Source organism: Eschscholzia californica, unplaced genomic scaffold (assembly GCF_041429995.1).
Source record: "Eschscholzia californica isolate CP2 unplaced genomic scaffold, dmEscCali1.0.p SCAF_2, whole genome shotgun sequence".
NCBI classification, from domain to species: domain Eukaryota; kingdom Viridiplantae; phylum Streptophyta; class Magnoliopsida; order Ranunculales; family Papaveraceae; genus Eschscholzia; species Eschscholzia californica.
The window spans coordinates 26,377,978-26,397,684 of NW_028238309.1; the positions used below are offsets into that span (position 1 = coordinate 26,377,978).

General features: G+C 34.6%; 1 protein-coding gene and 1 long non-coding RNA gene across 5 annotated transcripts; one reads left to right on the forward strand and one right to left on the reverse strand.

Annotated features, from left to right (window-relative positions):
• Nucleotides 1-2,195: 2,195 nt before the first annotated feature.
• LOC147557161 (uncharacterized) lies at nucleotides 2,196-7,961 on the reverse strand. Its single transcript, XR_015233874.1, has 5 exons — nucleotides 7,591-7,961; nucleotides 6,559-6,740; nucleotides 5,185-5,307; nucleotides 4,202-4,336; nucleotides 2,196-2,305 (listed from the first exon to the last, which is right to left on the reverse strand). It is a non-coding gene; the product is annotated as an uncharacterized LOC147557161 (long non-coding RNA).
• On the forward strand, nucleotides 2,723-6,149 carry LOC147557162 (uncharacterized). Of its 4 annotated transcripts, XR_015233873.1 has the most exons (6): nucleotides 2,723-2,884; nucleotides 2,963-3,158; nucleotides 3,508-3,619; nucleotides 3,935-5,676; nucleotides 5,774-5,947; nucleotides 6,034-6,149. XR_015233873.1 is itself a non-coding variant. In XM_086658153.1 (4 exons), the coding sequence occupies exons 1-4, from the start codon at nucleotides 2,745-2,747 to the stop codon at nucleotides 4,054-4,056; spliced, it is 570 nt and encodes a 189-aa protein (XP_086514279.1). In that variant the 5' UTR covers nucleotides 2,723-2,744; the 3' UTR covers nucleotides 4,057-6,149. The 4 variants fall into 4 exon arrangements, 2 of the variants coding, with proteins under 2 accessions (XP_086514279.1, XP_086514278.1); XR_015233872.1 differs by having other exon boundaries at nucleotides 3,935-5,947; XM_086658153.1 differs by having other exon boundaries at nucleotides 3,935-6,149.
• Nucleotides 7,962-19,707: the final 11,746 nt, after the last annotated feature.

Below are 19,707 nucleotides of genomic sequence, written 5' to 3' on the forward strand. Positions count from 1 at the left end.
TGAAAAACATATCAGATCTGGTCTGTTCTTCAACATACCAGAACATGTCTGTTACAGAACAGACCAGATCGGTTTGTTATTCAACAGATCTGAACTGGTCTGTTGAAGAACAAACCAGAACTCCGACGTAGGGAAACACCCTTCGCCGGAGTTTTTAGAGAGAGCGGAATGAGAGAAAAAAATTTAAAGTTTGCCGACCGGAAATTTTTTCCGGCCGGCAACCTTCATGGGAGAAGAGAGTGGTGAGTTGGAGAAGAGAGTGGTGAGTTGAAGAGAGAGAGAGGTGAGTTGAAGAAAGAGAGAGAGAGGTGAGTTGAAGAGAGAGAGAGAGAGAGAGAGAGAGAGAGAGAGGTGAGTTGAAGAGAGAGAAAAAAAGGTGAGTTGGAGAGAGAGGTGACGTGGAGAGAGATGAATGGTGGAGAGGGAAGTGAGGTGGAATTTATGTTTTCTTTTTAATTTTATTTTGAAAAAATATTTATAAGAAGGGTAGTTAGGACATTTACATCAAAAAATGAGGTCATATTTGAATTTACAGAAATTTAGGAGCCATAAAGGAAGCTGGTCACAAAGTAGAGGGCCAAATAGGAATTAAATCTTTTTGTTATGATTACGTATTAAAATTATTCCGTTGATAAAATTCAAAATTTTTTCTGTCTTTGAGAATTTCAACTTTTTCAGAATTTTAGTTGGCCAAGTTTTTTGTTGCGCAGTGTAAACCTCGAATCTTCTCAAAATAGTCGTTTTATTTTATTGAATAAAAATGTTTCATGTGTTGCATAATACATGTAACACCTAACACACTGACATCATCCAATTGAGTTAGCCGATTTTCTTTAAAAACAAATGGTTAGTTTTGTTTGTTGAAAGAAAAAGTGAGACTTAAGGGCACGTAATATGTCCTCGGGATTCAAATAAAGATATGAAATTTAGCGATTGAACAACATTTTATAAAAAATTTATCAGGTCTTTTTTGTATTTTTTGAAAGATATTATTTGTAGTGCGTCATTTAAAGGAGATCTAAAAAGACGTAATAAAACCTTAATTTCGTTTCGAAGATCATTTTCATAACCCTGTTTTTTAAATCTTTTACTCGAGTGTTTGAAAAATTTACTAATGTTCGAATTCTTGAAATATATATATATATATATATATATATATATATATATATACTAGGGTATAGCCCGTGCCCTATGGTCACGGAAATTTCTATACGCATGTTAGGTAGTTTTGGTTTTTTGTGGGTAGTTATAAAAAAATGGGAGAGAATTAAGGAACTTCTGTTTTAGTGGGTTTGAAATTCAATTTTGATTGTGGAATGTCGTGATTTTTTGTGGGTAGTTATCGAAAAGGTGGGAGAGAATTAAGGAATTTCTGTTTTAGTGGGTTTGAAATTCAATTTTAGTGGTTAGATTAGACAATTCTTGATCAATATCGGACGGACGTGAATATCCAAAACATAAATCTACGGTCCACCTCAAAAAACACCATTGTGTTTTATATAATAGACTAGGTATAGCCCGTGCCTACGGCACGGTAAAAACAAATTTTTTTATGATCTTCACCATCCATTGAATGATATTTAATAAAACACATCAGATGATTATGAGATCTTCATACCTTACAGTGCAAATAAGGATATAAAAATACCATTAATATCCAAAAGGATTGAACTTCCAGTACATTAGTTGATAAGATTATACCAGTCAAAGCTAATATTATTCCATGGCCAAAAAGATTGAACTTACCCGGCATTAGTTGCTCTTTGGACAAACATTGGATGATTTCATGGCCAAATTTGGCAGGTCTATACCCATACCCTAACTACTATTTCCCATCACGTGACTCTTTTCTTGAGCAAGAGTGAAGGAACTTGTTAATCTTCGGATTCAGAGTCTTCAGTCCCATGCCTTGGCTTTTTCAAATATTTTTCTTCAATTGGTTCTTTGAGTCTTGAACAACCCCTCCATAACAACTGGTAGTTTCAGTTATCTCACTTAACTCATATAAGAATTTCCTTAATCAATTACGTGATTTTGATCTACTTGTACAATTTTATCATAGTTTTGCATCACCACCACCAAGCCAGAAGAAGAAAAAACATCATATGAACACATTCTAAACTGATATGAATATATCCCTCCAAATCGACAATGAAATTGTTAGTGATAGTAATCTTACGTGTATATAACATCAGGATCTTTAATCGAAGTGTCATTACCGGGAGAAAAGCAGTAGCACAAAATGCTCACAAGGTACTCTTTGTAAATGGTATCAAACCATTAATCAAAGCATTATGTCTTTGACCTGCAGGACAAAGTATAAACATTAGAGAAGCTTAAGCATAATTTTGTATTTGGAATAATTTAAAAAGTTCCATTCTACACATTTCTTAGTTGTTAGGTTAGATTTTCCTTGTTCTTTATAGTTTTAAACAAAGAGTTCTGAATGTATATCTGAAGAGACGAACACTACTGAGAAACAAATTTGGCCAATGAAATCCAAGCAAAATAACACACAAAATAAGATCTATTACATTTTTTCAAATAAATGTACCAAGAACTTGAATACTTTCATAATACACAAAATAAGATCTAGAAGCTGACGTTCCTTCTATATTTTTATTTGCTTGTATGTGGTTTTGAAGTTGTATTTGAAATACTTGTTCTTATTTGATACTTTCATACAGATTTATGTCCTGTCTGAGTTGCTATATGGGTCCGAGTTGCTATATGGGTCCTAGAAAATGGCATGGTTTCATTTTCCTATTCTCTTTAACAATATTTTTTTGCAAGTACAGGCCTATGCTTCTTATATGAAGGGGAAACTACTCTTTGACCTTGATCGCAATTGGGACACTGCACTAATGAATTTCAAAAGTGCCAGGTGCATTAATCTGTTAGACTTATTTTTGCTGATGCTAGTTCACATATCAATGTTCTCTAAAATAGGTAAGAATGACAGATCTGTTTACGAGGAACTTGGAAAATATGGTGACCTAGAAAATCAAGTATTGTGCCGTGAACGTGTTGAAGAGTTGGAATCCAACATCCGCTACTGCCTACACAAAGCCGGTGAATCAAGTATACAAACATCTGAGCTTTTGGATATTGGAAAGATGGAAGGACCTGCATTGGACCTCTTTAAAGCTAAGCTAGAGGTATTATTGTTTGTGAGCAGATTTTTTCCCTTGTGAACAATAAGCTTGCATGAACTATATTCAGTTTTTAGTAATAGAATTTCTCTTCAATATTCACATGATAACATCAGCTTCTTCCTGCCTTAGCCGCCAAATATGTCAATCAAACTTCATTGATCTTTATCCAACTATGTGAAGCCCAAAAACTAAAGCTCCTATCTCGAAACCTGTAATTTTGTTTACTTACTTCAAATGACTTGAATTGGATTGTTACTGTACAAGTAACAATTATTGAGTGCATAAGTTAGTATGATGAGTTCCTCTTTCATCCAATATATGAGTCTAACACTAACCATTTTCGGATCTGCAGGCTGTTATGGAAGAGGCTAAATCCCAACAAGCAGCATCCATGACAGAGTTTCATTGGCTTGGGCACAGATTTCCAATTGCAAATGCTAAGACTCGAGTCTCCATTCTGAAAGGTTAGTCAAAATTTTCTTCTCTTTGATCATTTAGGAGTTATTTTTGGAAATCAAGTAGTTCTAATCTTTTGTTGTTTAAATGTGACAAGTAAATTTCTCCTTACAACTTCTTAAATCTCATCATGTTGCTATGTCTCATTTAAATCAACGATGGATTGATAAGATCTAAGTTTGACCAGATGACCAGTGACGTTCCGATTGGTGTGCTTTTTTTCGGTTCATGAGTTCATCCTTCGCTTTATGTTTTTAACAGTAACCTAGATCCCCAGCTTAGATTTTATGCCTTCTAACATAAGAAATTTTGATCATCTCAAGAGCTAGAGAAAGATCTACATGGTCCTGCAGCAGATTCACTGCATGCTGCATATCATGATGCCAGGAGCTGCATCCGTAACGACTTGGTATGTACATTCACTTATGACTCCACTCGCGAATAAAATCGTGGTTCAACCACTACCTCTATTTTGTCCTAATTTCTCAATATTGGTATCTCTAAGAAGTTTTGTCTAAACTTGAGACTATTAAATCATGTTTGATAAAAGTAAAAAAATTATGTCTCTTAAAAGCAGTACCAAAACTAACCTTTTCTTCACAAAGCATGGCTGCCATATATTGTGAACTCACTCCACCGACGACGTACCAAGGATCAATACACAAATTTCATGGTAAGTTTTCTGTAACATTGACTGCCTATCCTACGAAACAGGGTACCTGAACCTGCATAAATTTGTGAAGATTACGTACGAAACCAAAACGATAGATAAACTTTACTCAAAATTCATCAAACACCGCATAAAATATCGTGAAGTGAATTCATATACTCTGGGTGTTGGGGAAAAACCTAGATTTGCATCTAATATCGTGTAGTGAATTCATATACTATGGGTGTTGGGGATAAAACCTAGATTTGCATCTTGTGAACCATAGATTAGCAAACTACTTGGCCACAAATGCTACTACGAATTTCAAATATAGAATATCTAAACTTAAAATAGAACTATATTTACAATACTAACATTACATTCTTACACCTATCTAAATTTGACAAAACTAAATTTGACAACCATTTGTAGTATAAAGTCGGAATGAGAAATACGAAGTAACCTGACGGCAGTATAATGCAATTGAGTAGTTTATAATCTGTGTCTACAATAATAAAACACTAATGATGGATATGAAGAAACAAAAAAAGGCATTTACATAGATAGATGACAAATTGACAACCATTTCAACACAAAATATACTCTGTAAGGCATCTCAAAGATAAACTACAAATCTGATTAGATTCAATCGAACCTGAACATTTTATTGCATTTTCAGAAATCAGTACTAAACCGCCATAATCAAACCAAAAAAGATGGTCACTGGACAGGTTACCAAATACCAAAATGAGCCAGAGAACGGAAAAATCACCTATAGCTTTCACAACATTATATCAAGCTTAGGATTTTTTCCTTAGAAGGTGTTTGGTCTCAAGTTGTTTTCCGTTCGGCAGATATCTGGTATTTGAAAGACAACGATTAAAGTTAGAAAATTAAGGATTTTCTTAGTATGCATCAACTTACCCTACCATGAGTAGCCACAACACAAAGCATTTCCGAGATGATTCCTAGTGGAAGAACTGCTTCTAACCAGAATTTTATTGACTCCCAAAGCTCTTCGGATGTCTTATACGAACATCCGCGAACCTAAAACGAACCAAAAAAGTATATCTCTCACCTTCAAATTCATGTAAATGGAGGATACAACACATGTAGAAAAAAAATAATAAAATCATATCAATGGAAGATATAATTACTTAATCAAACAAATCTGCAATATATAATATGAATGAGAATTTGCATGGCTATTAGAAAAACTGCAATTTTGATAAAAGGAAAAACATACCTATTGATCTTCTTTCTTCGTGCTATATCACGGAACACAAAATAGTTTGAATCAAACACAGAAAAAATGTTAAACACCATTATAATTTTCTTAAAAGCATTTAATAACGGAGTTTGATACGAAGGTAAGGACAACCGAGGGTTTTGGACGAGGAAAGTGCAGATATACAGGTTGATCATCAGTCTTATCTTTCTATCTTATCGCTTAGAAAACTCATATAAAACTTGGGAATGAGGCCACGTACTTCAATTTTTCTGAATAATTCAGGTGATAAGAGTGCTACCCGATGCAGTAGGTACTACTTGCGGCCAGCGTCTTGAGAAAGTTTTTGGAACAGACCATGCTCACATTCTCCAAGTTACTTTTAAAACTGAGAAGGGGATTGTTCGTAATTGGATCTCGAGGTTTGAACTATAGTCTTACTTGGAGGCATACACTGAGGTAACAAGTTATTTTTATCTATCGACGATGGCTTTCACATAACCCGAGTTTCAAGTTTCTAACAGTTCTTTCTCGTGGGTTCTTAGGATGTCGCAAATGAGTCGGAAAATTATACTTAATATGATTATCCAATGGACGTGTCAGATTGTAACAGCTCTTTCAAGTTTCTAACAGTTTCTCATGAAACTGAGCTGGTTTCCTATGTACTTGTGTTTGTCTTCAGATATTAGTGCGCAAAAGAAGCGTTTACCAAAGCCATAGGGGCTGGTCTAGGGTATAGGTTGGACAGATTGGAGTTTCACTATTCGAGCTACGGAAATATTTTAACACAACTCTAGACTTAAGCAGCTCGTCAAAATCCAGATTCAAGTGGTGAAAATACTTCTTTAACCGCATTAAGCGAATTAAAGAAAGACCCTATGGGATCATTAACAGACACCATTTACCAAAACCTAATTTTAAGCAATTCTAATGCAAAATTACCATTTTTCGCAAATCATTCTTTTTCCCGTCAAGAAAACAACTAAATAACGTTAACCAATTCATTCCACCACTGCTTCCACCAGAAAAATAAAAAATAATGAATCGAAATGAATAACGGGAAATATTACCTTGAAGGCATGTCTAGCTTAGCATCCCATGAGTTGCGGAGCGCTTTGCAAAACTGACCTAGTGTATCAAAACGATTCACTTCCATTCCCTTCTTTATCCCCATCACCACCAATGACAGGGACAGCTATATACAACATATTTGGGAATTCCGCCATCTTTGATTTGTTCTCAAAACTTGAAACTGCAAAATTTTAGTAAATAATGCAGATCAAAGACTTTTTAGGTATTCATACCCAAAACATTTCACGCATTAATCAAAGGAAATTTCACACGACAAATCAAGTCAATGATCGAGTAGATCAGGAAGAAAGAAACACAGAAATCTCGTGAACAAAAACAACGTATGTTTAAGGTGTGGTGGAAAATGGCAAGGAAAGATTAAGAGAAAACAATGATACAAAATTCTTAGATGTACGAACCTGATCGAAAATCTCGGACTTTGATGTTAGAAAGGAAGGAAACCATGCGGTTTGTAAAGAAATTAGGGCTCTCATAAGTGATCCGCCATTTTAGATAATTGGGGGTTAAAATTAGGGAAAACAATTAACTGAGAACAAATGGGACAAACATTACTGAATTCAGACGCCCAATTTTAGGGGGGGGGGGGTTATAGTTCATTCACATGAACATGAAACACGTGAATTCAGAAAAATTTGTATTATGGACAAAAAAGATCAAATCCTTTTACTTTTGATTTGCCTTCGGTGGAACAGTGTTCACAAACCCAAGCATTCAGACTGATAAGCATTTTACAAAATCAACTTTAGGTACATAAGGGTTCATAAACCCTAACTTCCACAAAATTGAACTGCTCCTAATCCTAGCCTGCTCTCTCTCACTGTCCCTCTCTTATCCTATACACACTCTCTCTAACCGAAATCAGTGGAGGTTGAGACCGAAAAGAAGGAGTAATGAAAAATGATTTAATCAATACTAATAATTCAAAGTCAGTAACCTAAATGCAAAACAATCAAATTTAAAGTATTAGAAGCTTTAAAAAGAATAGAAAAGAAGAGGGAAGAAATACCTACATGTTAGATAACAAATTCCAAATACGAAAGTTCCATAAACATCTGATGAATCTCTCATTGAAGAAACCGATGTAGAGATAGAGAGAGAAATCGAAGAGAATTTGTAATGCTGATGGAATGGAAGAGTCACTCCTCTTCCAGTGGAGACACAACTGACGGTATAATGAGAGAAGGTGGAGGGTTGTCTTCTTCTCAACGTTTTTGGATCAGAAAGTGAGAGAGGGAGAGAATGAGAATGAAATCTCATTAAGAAGTTTAAGCGTTTCAGAGAGATTGATGGGAAAAACTTAAACTGAAAGAGAGAATGAGAATGAAATCTCATTAAGGGGTCTGGGCGTTTGAGAGAGAAAGAGTGAAGGGGTTTGGGCGTTGCAGGTAGTTGGTGGAGAGAGAGAGTTATTTTAATCTGAACGTTGAACCAGCCAGGGGAGTTTCGACGGTCTAGATTCAGAGTCTAATTTACTTTCTTGGATGTAGTGGGTGAATAAATTTGTATTTTTTAGGGAAGGTAATGGATCAAAAGGTGGGGATTGTATCAAAATCTCAACGAACGACTGGATTTGTCTTTCGTCTTGTCCCAGTCAGCACAAAACATTGTGTTTTGTTATATAGATATTTTAGGTTGATTTCGAGTGATTTTAAAGTGGTATATTGGGTAGTAATGGTGTTTTTTAGAATGAGCCTTCTTAAACTGATCCGATATGAGACCTAACATGACTCGACAATCCAATAGAGTTGATGATGTTTTGAACTATCAAGTTCGACAACTCTCAAACTGGGCTACTAGTGGCTTAACCAATGGTGGATGCCTAGAGACTAAACCAGTCAAACAACATTGACTACAATCAGACCCGCCAAAAATTGACAACCACTAAGGCATGTCAAATGTCTTGTGCACACATAATTCAATTTTAGTGATAGGTGCAGCGTGCAGGTGCTTATTTATCTACTGTTCTATTAAATGAAAGGTTATAAAGACATCGGATAAACTTATTTTATAAAATATTACAGTTAAGAACTTATATTAAAGATATTAAAAATAAATTCATTTGTTTAATGAATAATATTAGAAACAAACTTTTATTTATAAAACATTTTTCAAGGGCACAAAGAGGGAGTAAAAGAGAGGAAGAAGAAGCGGACGTCTGAAGTACCTTAAGCGCTTGAAAGATATTTTATAAATGAAAGCTTATTTATAATAGTACTAGGCATAACCCCCGCCCTACGGGCGGGGGAATGTCCTTAACGAAATCTGAAGAAGTAAACATACAAAATACAATACAATCAGATAAGTATTACAAGTTGGTGAAGATTGTCTCTTTGACCCTTGAGTCTTGATGTGGGAGGATTATTGTGTGGTTAGTTTGCAGGGGGCCTTCATGTGTGCATGGGGATACATGGCCAAACCCTAGCGGGTCGGGTCCATGACCTCTATTACATAGTCTTACAAAATTGAGAAACATAACCTTGTTGTTTCGATCCTTCAACTTTGAAAGCAGCTTACTTAAAAGAATTATTTTACCTATATACAACATTGAGAAAACATCAACTTGTCATGAATCAATCAGGAGGTTAAAAAAAATAAAACATAGATATCAAAGAACAATAAGCATTACAGAAGAAATAACATACTTGTACTCGTAATAAGATGATCCCTAGTAGTGTAAGGAGGACCAAGTTCAGGTCCTCGAAATAGGCATGGATGATTGTAACATTTTCAGAGTTGCATTGCTATGTTCAGCAAACACTTACGCTCTCCAGCAGTGTTAACAACTTCTAGATCCTCCAAGAAAGCACGATAAACTTCACGAACAATGGAGACATGCCTACTTTAAGTATTGTATCTTTCGTTAAGGCAACCCTCTCTATACATCAGATTTCAACCTTTATAGTAGAAAGGGCAAAGGTGCTACAAAGCCCAGAGATGAAAAGGTTCTTGAATAAAACTCAATCCTAGAATTAATGCAACACTAAGAGAAGAAAAAATGAGAAGCTTACCAGGTGATGTTTTGACCAACCTTTTGCTGGTCATTTTCACAAGACAATAGAAACCATTCCTTACATGTTTAAGCAGAACAAAACATCTTTGGAGGAAGAAAATTAAGGAGCGACCAAAGATCATGTAGATTGTTCTAGACAAATATGATATCAAGTACATTGATTTCCATGAGAAGAATTTCTGACAAAAGGATTTCAACCATCACACATCTATTGTTAGTTTATAACCTCTTGGCAAACTTGGAAAACTCGTTTCCTATAAAAACACAATAGTTCCACACATAAAATAAGAGAAGGATTATATTCTTATTTGAACCAAGAAGGCTCAGACAGAAGAACAGAAAAGGGATGAACACATTGTAGAAATGAAAGAATGTTTTATATGACTCAAAGTAATGTTATGCTTTCATGAAAATTTGAACCTGGAAATGGAGAAACCCATTTCTTGTTTAATAGAGTTGAGTAATGAAATGTACTGACCTAAGACGATTGTCCTTCGAATAATCAGAATTTTACATCTTTTACTGAGCCTTTTTGACCGAGATAAATCAGTCGCCGAGTGCTTAATTTCTTGCCATGCATCTTTAGCATGAACTGACCTACAAAAACAGGTTGTTATTACTTATTGGTTCTCCGTACTCGATGATTGTAAACCAGCTATTTTACAAAAGAAGATTTATTAAAAAGAAATTCTCAGTTGTAAATTCTTCTGTTCATGGTCTTATTAATAATAAAATCATGCCATATGGAACTTACTTGATCAGTTGAGAAAATCATAGGAACATCTTTAACCAATGATAATTTTGTCCTTAACCGGTCACACCAATAGTAGCATACATATGAGAAATTTTTGTTGGAATCAATTCATAAAAAGTGGAATCTTCAAGTATGATTGTCGAGTCAACCCCTTTTAATTATTCGTCACTGACACTCTCTCCCAATGGAATAGGATGAGGGGTTTGAAGAAGTAAATGTCTTAGGCGATAAATTAGAAACATTATGAACGGTAAGTACTAAAAGAGTTTGTAATTCCTCTCTAAACCTTCATTATATTGACCACCAGGATACTCTGTGGAGTTCCAAAAGCTCCAACTTATGTTATTTTTATCGGAAGCTCAATGATTTACATTCTTATTCCAAGTTATCAATTGGATTTTTTGCTCATCTACTCTTTCATGGCACAAGGAAATTATCTATGCCTCTATGATATTAACCACTCAAACAACCCAAAATCATCTACCCTACATTTTAAATATCTTTTGCCTAAAAATAAAAGTATCGAATCCATAAATCTAGCTAGATTTGAAACAAAACCATAAAATTTCAAAACAAACTAATAAATTTCAAAAGTTAAAAATTGAATCTTCAAATAAAGCTCTGTAATCATAATACTGTTAAGGTTCAAAAATGTTGAGTTGAGATGCATAACGGAAACAGTAAAAGAAAATCGAAAATGAACCTAGATAAAATAGCTTGTACTGACATCAACAAGAACTTTAGTGGCATTACCAGAGTTCCAGTACATAGAGACTTGCAGTAAGTTGAACAAATATTTTCATTAAAATCATAATCAAAGTGAAGAAGTAAGTAAAAAGGAAGAAAAATACCTCAATCTGTTGTAATTAGAAGAAAAATACCTCAATCTGTATGTCGAGTTCTCATGACGAATTGAATCACAAATATAAGTAACCTTGGATGAGCACTTAATGAAATCGATTTCAATTTTTCACTAAGCCCGTTGATTACGAGGGAAGAGGAAAGAAGGTAACGACAGACGTGAAGAAGGTAAGCTACGTCATTTAAATTGAGTTATGCTGAGAATGGTGGAGTTTAGAGGGACTGTGGGTTAAATTTTGAAGCAAAAATGTAATGAAGGTTAATTGGCTCACCGGTACCTGATTTTTTTATCCGATTTAGGCGTTTTCAGAAGCACCCTCTAATAGAGGGCAATCCCAAATGTATCACCTCGTTAAGCATCGGTCTTGCAATACTCAAGGTACCCCACCTGAAAAGAGATCACATTACACGTTTCACATACTATGTCGAACACGTTTTCCTGCAATGAAAAAGTATAATAATACGATTAATAACTCATCATCTTACTAAGAGATTTGTTTGGAGAATTTCATATTTGGTGAGGAAAATAAACATGAAAGACATAAGGAGAGTTAGAATTACGAACCTGTAAATCCTTAAGAGTATCAAAATATTCATCCTTTCAGTACTATTATCAGAATTCGGAATTAGATATAAACAAATGTTTTATTTACCTAAAGTGCACAATAGTTGCTTAATAAATTTTAAAATTCCTCACTTGCATTTTTAGTAATCATCTTTGATATAGCTTCTACATTTGGGGTGATGAATCTATATAATAAGACAACAGTTAAAACATCTAGACAATAATAAAAATAAGAGAGATGAAATCACTTACTTTTATTATTTTCTTCATCATCAATAGGTCCATCAGATTCATTAAATTCCACCCTATGAAGCAAACTTTCTTCTCTTCATCATCGCTAGGTTCATCATTCCCATCCAGAGCATTTAAAGAAGAATTTATTAATGATCTTTGAAGCACCTAATCAATCCTTCGATGCAAGTTATTGTAAAGGATTTTCAAGGATTGTAGTTAATTTTAACCTTAAGCTAGAGGTAAAACCTCGCGAAGGGAGAGACGATGGAGGGAGGTGGAAGCTGCCTGAAGACAAACAATGTCTGTTTTATTGTCAGAATTGAGAGAGAAAGATAGTTGGGGAGAGAAAGAGAGCAACTGGATTGTTATGGCTTATGGGAAGTGGGAATGGAGAGAAAATTTCCAGTGCTGTAGGGAGACATCAAAGAGTTTAAATGAAAGAGCTTTAGATGAGGGTTACTCCAAAACATGTGAATTTGGACAGCCACATTTATGCGGACGCATCCTAGTCAGCAGGAAAAAAGTGGATGCCTGGATTTGAATGAGAAATGCTTGTCCCAGTCATATTTCTACAATGGTTGTCCAGCCTAGGGGTGGGAATCGGGCCGGGCTCGGGCGCCCATGGGCACCTCTAACTCGGGTTCGGGCGTTTCGGGTAACCTATGTGAAAGCCCATCTAGCTTGGCGGGCGGACTCGGGCCGGGCAAAAGTAGAATTCTTTTGTCCAAAGCCCGCGATGTGTACTAGCCCGCGACGGGCTGAATGGGTTCCGGGCATGCCGGGCTTCAGGCCATTCATTAAAAAATATGGAAAGTAAAGTTGATACCAAAATAGAGAGAAATCCAGTCAAAATCTAAAACAATCATCATACCATTAATCATAGATTCAGAGATATGAATCTCAAAGGGTCACCATCTTCATCTTATATGAATTTTTTGTTTTTTTTATAGATCTAAAAAACCGGATTAAAATTTTTAAAACGTTATAAATCTAGGAGTATCATCATCATCATCATCATCATCGCTTTGTTCAAAGTAATAAAAGTTTTAGATCTTGTATCACCATCATCATAAACATCGAATGCACAATCGATTTCTAGAGAAGATAAACGCCATTAGTTCTGTTAATGTTGTGAGTCATGAACGGATCTATAACCCTTTCTCTTGAGACAAATTTAAAGAACGATAGGGAGGATAGAGTTGAGTTGCAAAACCTAAGATGAACCCTAAAATGAAGAGTGAAGAAGGTTAGAAAATGTGAAGAATCTAGTTCTTATTTTTGCCTCTTGATCTATGTTTATCCTTTTGTCCCTCCCTCTCTCTGTAACCAAGGAGACAATGTGCATCTCTTCCTTTCCATCTCTAACCAGACGGCAAGTGAAAAGAGAATAAAGAGGTTAGAATTAGATTAGGGTTTTGGGTGAAAGGAAAGTTTATTTTTATATGTTAGACTTAGGTGCTGTTTGTTTTTTTTATTTTTCAGATCTGAAATCTGAATTGGATGTCAATTCAGATTTCAGATGTTTGTATTTTTAATTTAAGAAAATCTGAAAAGTCGTCTGAATAGAATCTTTGGCTGAATAGGCTGAAAAGTATTTTACATTTTTCAGACTTCTAAACAAGTCTGAAAACAATGTCCAATAGCTGAAATATGTTGAATGACCTTTATACCCTCGTAAATTAGAAATATTCTCAGTCAAATGCACCACCACCACCACCACCACCATCAATCGGACAACCACCACCATCAATCGGACAACCACCACCATCAATCGGACAACCACCAAGACCACCACCACCACCACCACCAAAGGAACAAACACACCACCGCCTCCACCATCACCAACCAGACCGTCGCCTCCACAAAATAGACCATGGAAGAGAAAAATTCAACCATGGAAGCCTCAATCGACTTTAGGTATGGGTTATGTCTGGTTCTCCTCAATCGACTTTGTTTTTCAACCATGGAAGCCCTAATGGACGTTCTCAGGTTTCCTCACCACCATTACCAACCATAAACGAGAAAGACGACGCTTGGGTCTTCTATTCGCAGCTGCCGGAAAAGTTGTAAGGATGAAGATGAACGATGAAATGACTCACTTCCATAACCATGGCAGAGGACTACTCGGTCCCCCAAGAAACCCTAGTCCAGTTTCTGCTCCTATCAAGAACAACCCAAATTTTGGGGTTTTTTCAAACCAGTCCCAGATTCAAGCTCAGGCTCTTACCCATCATCAGTTACAGAATATTCATGTAATTTTGTTACTGGGTTATGTGAGAAAGAGAGAGAGAGAGAAAGAGAGAGAAAACGACTGTTAGAGAGAGAGAGATGAACCTTTGTCGATCTACTATAAGAGAGAGCGATTTAGAGAGAAGGAAACGAAAACCTTCGTTGATGGTGAAAGAGGGAGAACGATTGAGTGAGAGAGGTAAACTGTAGAGATGGTGAAAGAGGGAGGGAAAAACTAGGGTTTTCTGGAAAAAGAGAGAAAGAAACTAGGGTTTTGTTTTTGCTAGAGATGGAGAAAGAGGGATATAAGAATTAGGGTTTTGTTTTCTTTTTATTCAGACCAGGGAGAGCTTAGGGCTTGTTTGTTAAAAATATGAAGTAAGGGTATTAATGCCAAAATACAAATTCAGATTTAATGATTCAGATAGGAAAAACAAACATCCTAACTTGTGAAATATTTAAGTCAATTCAGATTCAGCCATTTCAGTTCAGCCAATTCAGATTCAGCCAATTCAGATTCAGACATTAAAAAAAAAAAAAAACAGCACCTTAGCCTAACTTTATGAAACGGGCTTACTTGACGGGCTTAGTACACGGGTAAGAGTTTTTAAGATAGAGCCCAAGCCCGCCCACTATATATAGGCTGGCCGGGCGGGCACTACCCGTGTCGGGTTCCGGGCTGAACGTTTTCTCGCCGGATCCGGGCGGTCCGGGCCGGGTTTCGGATTCTCGGGCAGAATTCCCACCCCTAGTCCAGCCCATGAGAGCTATTGCAATGGTTTTTCCTATAATATCGGGCTATTTTAGTGAGATCTATTGCTTGTTAGAGGGATTGGAAATATAGATGAGAGGTTGAGAAGACTTGTTGTTTGCAACTTCTACAACACACAAACTCATTGCTTGATGCCACAAGGACAACTTTTTCGAGCAGGAAAATCAAACACCGATTTATGCACAATTGTGTGTCCGCTTTCAACAGGGATATAGCTGGCAGTCTCAATATCATCCTTGCACCATTGGAACTTTTCTTGGAAGAGAAACCAGAGAAGATGGGTTTTGATTTTTCGGATTGAACCTGAACGAAGGACTTATCATTAATTTTTTGGCGCCACTTTTTCGAAACTTGCTTTGATTGGAGCAAAACCTCTGTTGACAACCGAGATAAGACTTCAATGGGTATGTCTTCATTTGGAAATCCATCCGCCATCTGTGAAAATTGAAGATATCAATCTTAAAATTCCTCTGAGAAGAGGTCAAAAGAAAAGATAAAGATTTGCGGTCCTTTTACGTATTGGTGTTATCATATATCTAAGTTTGGCATAATGAACGTCTTCAATCGCTTCAATTTCATAAATGCATATATCTTTACTAATCACATCACCATCTAGAGAGTGCCCTAAGTTTTTACATCCATTCAGGTGACTGTATGTGGGTGTAAGGAGGAATAAAAAAATTTATATTGAACCCCAAGAAAAGGATTAGCTAGACGAAATGGTGTTCAATTGAGTTTACATTCTTCACTTATACTTAATATAGTTGACTACTTAATGACTCGTAGTTATTTTCTGGTCTTGCTTCTTTCTAGCTTCTCTGTTTACCTTCTTCCCCAAAAACATCTACCAGTCAAATAGAAATATAGAGAAGTAATAGCCCTATTCAGAATCTAATTAGGTCAAAAAGTGATTATACCATAGAAATCTACTCTTCATGGACTACATAATAACTTCAGCGTTAAGCCTTAACTTGAGAGTAAAACTCTTCAAATCAGAGTTTGAGAGTAAAACTCTTCAAATCAGAGTTTCATTAAATAAATTTGAAGTTCTTAAGCAAAAAAAAAAGGACTGAATTTTCTAGTCAACTCCTCTAACATGAAGTAATCTTCAATTAAATCTATATATAAATACACTCTCTTCTCAAGAAATTTCAGTGAAACTCACTTCATACAAGCATAAAACCTAAAGTCCAAAAGTTTCAAATAAAGTCAAATGAAATACCAATGGAGATTACAATCATAAGAAAGTACTCAAGTAAATAGAAATCAATAGTCTTATAGAAATCCAATTTCAAATGAACCGAAATGTAAAAATCAAGCAAAAACAAATTTAAGGTCAAATTTATCATATAAACGTCCGAATTTTTTTTGATGAAAAGCTTTGAAACAGCTTCACTTCGAAGATTAACAAACAGATGATTAAGGAATTGAAAGATAGAGCCTAAGAAACCAATAACTCAGTAATGGTGGGGATGAGAGGGAGAAAAAGGATACTAACCCTAGACACGCAGTTGGCAACTGTTGCCGAGAGACATTTTTTTGGGATTTCCTCTGTCTTTTGTTTTGTTCTTTAAAATTTTGAGTACAAAGAGTGACAATGAGAGAGAAAAGATGGAGAGATATTGCAAAGAATTTGAGGAGTTTAGGAAGTTGAAACAAATTACTAAAAGAAATTTATAATTGTTATGTCCTAGTCAGATTATGTTTTTGTCCTAGTCATATTACTTTGTATTTATTATGTCCTAGTCACAAGGATGTGTTTTGTATAATAGGTACAAAGAGTGACAATGAGAGAGAAAAGATGGAGAGATATTGCAAAGAATTTGAGGAGTTTAGGAAGTTGAAACAAATTACTAAAAGAAATTTATAATTGTTATGTCCTAGTCAGATTATGTTTTTGTCCTAGTCATATTACTTTGTATTTATTATGTCCTAGTCACAAGGATGTGTTTTGTATAATAGATAATAGATGTATTATAAAAAAGAATATATTAATTGTTTGTTAAGTGAAAGCTTTCATTTAATAAATACTATTAGAAATAAGCTTTCATTTATAAAATATGTTGCAAGAGCTCAAAATAAAATACTTCATTTCTAACTTAACACATCTTTTATAAACTAAACACGTATTACTAAAACATTAAATAAACTAGTCTAAAATTAAGCAAAGTTCTAACCAATACTTTGAATATCACCTTTAGAAAACAAAATGAGAATAAGTAAAACCCTTCAAACATTAGAATAACAATAACACTCCTCGCCTACAAGAGATTTAAGAAAAAAAATTAATATCCTTACTTTGAAAAATAAAAATACAGTACATATTAACAAAAGAAGATAGAAAATAACATTTTAATTTGAAGAACAGAACTATACAAAACAAAATGGTTATTAAAGACTTAAGAGAAACTTATTTTGTAAAATATGACTGCAATAGTCCCTTATTTAAAATATTAAATAAATTTCTTTGTTTAATAAATAATATTAAAAATAACTTTTTATTTATAAAGTATCTTTCTCTTTTCAAAGAGGGAGTAAGAGCAAAACAAAATGTTTTATTCATAAAATATTTTTTAAGGGCACAAAGAGGGAGTAAAAGAGAGGAAGAAGAAGCGGACGTCTGGAATACCTTAAGCGCTTGAAAGATATTTTATAAATGAAAGTTTATTTATAATAGTTTTTATTATAAAAAAGAATATATTAATTGTTTGTTAAGTGAAAGCTTTCATTTAATAAATACTATTATAAACAAGCTTTCATTTATAAAATATGTTGTAAGAGCTCAAAATAAAATACTTCACTTCTAACTTAACACATCTTTTATAAACTAAACACGTATTACTAAAACATTAAATAAACTAGTCTAAAATTAAGTAAAGTTCCAACCAATACTTCGAATATCACCTTTACAATGCAAAACGAAAATAAGTAAAACCTTTCAAACATTAGAATAACAATAACACTCCTCGCCTACAAGACATTTAAGAAAAAAAACTAGTATCCTTACTTTGAAAAATAAAAATACAATACATATTAACAAAAGAAGAGAGAAAATAACATTTTAATTTGAAGAACAGAACTATACAAAACAAAATGGTTATTAAAGACTTAAGAGAAACTTATTTTGTAAAATATGACTGCAATAGTCCCTTATTTAAAATATTAAATAATTTCCTTTGTTTAATAAATACTATTAGAAATAACTTTTTATTTATAAAGTATCTTTCTCTTTTCAAAGAGGGAGTAAGAGCAAGGGCGGGGCTAGGATTTTATGTGAGCCCTGGCTAGCTGGTGGTTTCGATCCAGGTCCTTTGGTGCGCTCAACCACCTTACTAATTATCCCGATTGTCTCTATTTCTTCTTATAAATCTGCCTAAATTTAACTTAGGATATAATTTTACCCCTGCCTGGAGCCAGGGTCCGCCCCACCATGGCTCCACCTTTGAGTAAGAGCGAGGAAGAAGCAGACGTTTGGAGGTGTTGAGCCCTTGACACAAATTTTATAATGGAAAGTTTATTTATAATAGTATTTATTAAATGAAAGAATTTATTTAGTGTTTATTAAATGAAAGATTTTAAACATATTTTATAAATAAAATTTTATTTCTAATACTATTAGAGAATAGAATTTATTTAGCATTAGGTTTTGAGTTTTTTGGTTGTGAATCGTAGGGTTTATTGGGGTGCGCTAATTGGATAAAACTCAAATCTCACATGAAAACTCTTACATGCCAATGAAAATTTTCTGAAATTTTTTTCTACACATGCGGAATTCGTGTACTATAGGTTACAAATTCAACATAACAGAATGATACTTGATATCTTGCACAAACTCGACATGTTGGTAATTGTCGAGAGATAATTGATTGTTCATTAGAAAACTATTGCGGAGTTAATGAGAGGAACTATATTTTAAGTAATATATCTTAACAAAAAAAATAGTGATATAGTAATTTCTTTAATTGTAATACTAGTTAAGTTGAAAAATAAAACAAAGAAATCTTATATTGAATGAATTTTGTGTTAAACATAAGCCATTTTAACTCAAAATTAGTCCCTTCAACAAAAAAAACTCAAAATTAGTCAAAATGGCAGAAAAACATTATTTCTACTTAGTTTAGTGAATTCAACATTAATTCCTTCACAAATCCCTTACCCATACAATTCATACTTAGCTTATGCCTAATTAGGCGTTTGAGGGCCTAGTTTGGGTGACAAAAGGGCACACCAATGAACACATTTTTGAATGTTGTTTGAATCCAAGATAGTCTGAAATCCCAAATTTTTTGTAAGTGTAAGCATGTTTAGACGAGTTTTGAACTTACGTGATAATCTTAGTAACATAAAATTTCAGAATCAAATAGACCAATCCAACATCCTTACAATGACCCTCAACAGTTAGTAATGTCTTGTTTTTAGCATTTCCGACCCAACAGGATCACGTAATAATCATCACAAAAAAATCCAACACGATCAACACTAAAATATGTACTTGTTCAACAAAAAAAAAACCACTAAAATATGTACTACGTGAGTAATGTGACATGAGATGTGGTGTAAGTAGAGTGTAAATAAAAGTTAGAATCTGTTCTTAGGACAAAGCCAGTGTGAGGGGGCTAGGCTCCCAAAATTCAAATTTTGGGAGCCTAGCCCCCAGTCTCTAGCGCCCAATCCGGGAGCCCCGGGGCTGGGCTCCAAGTGG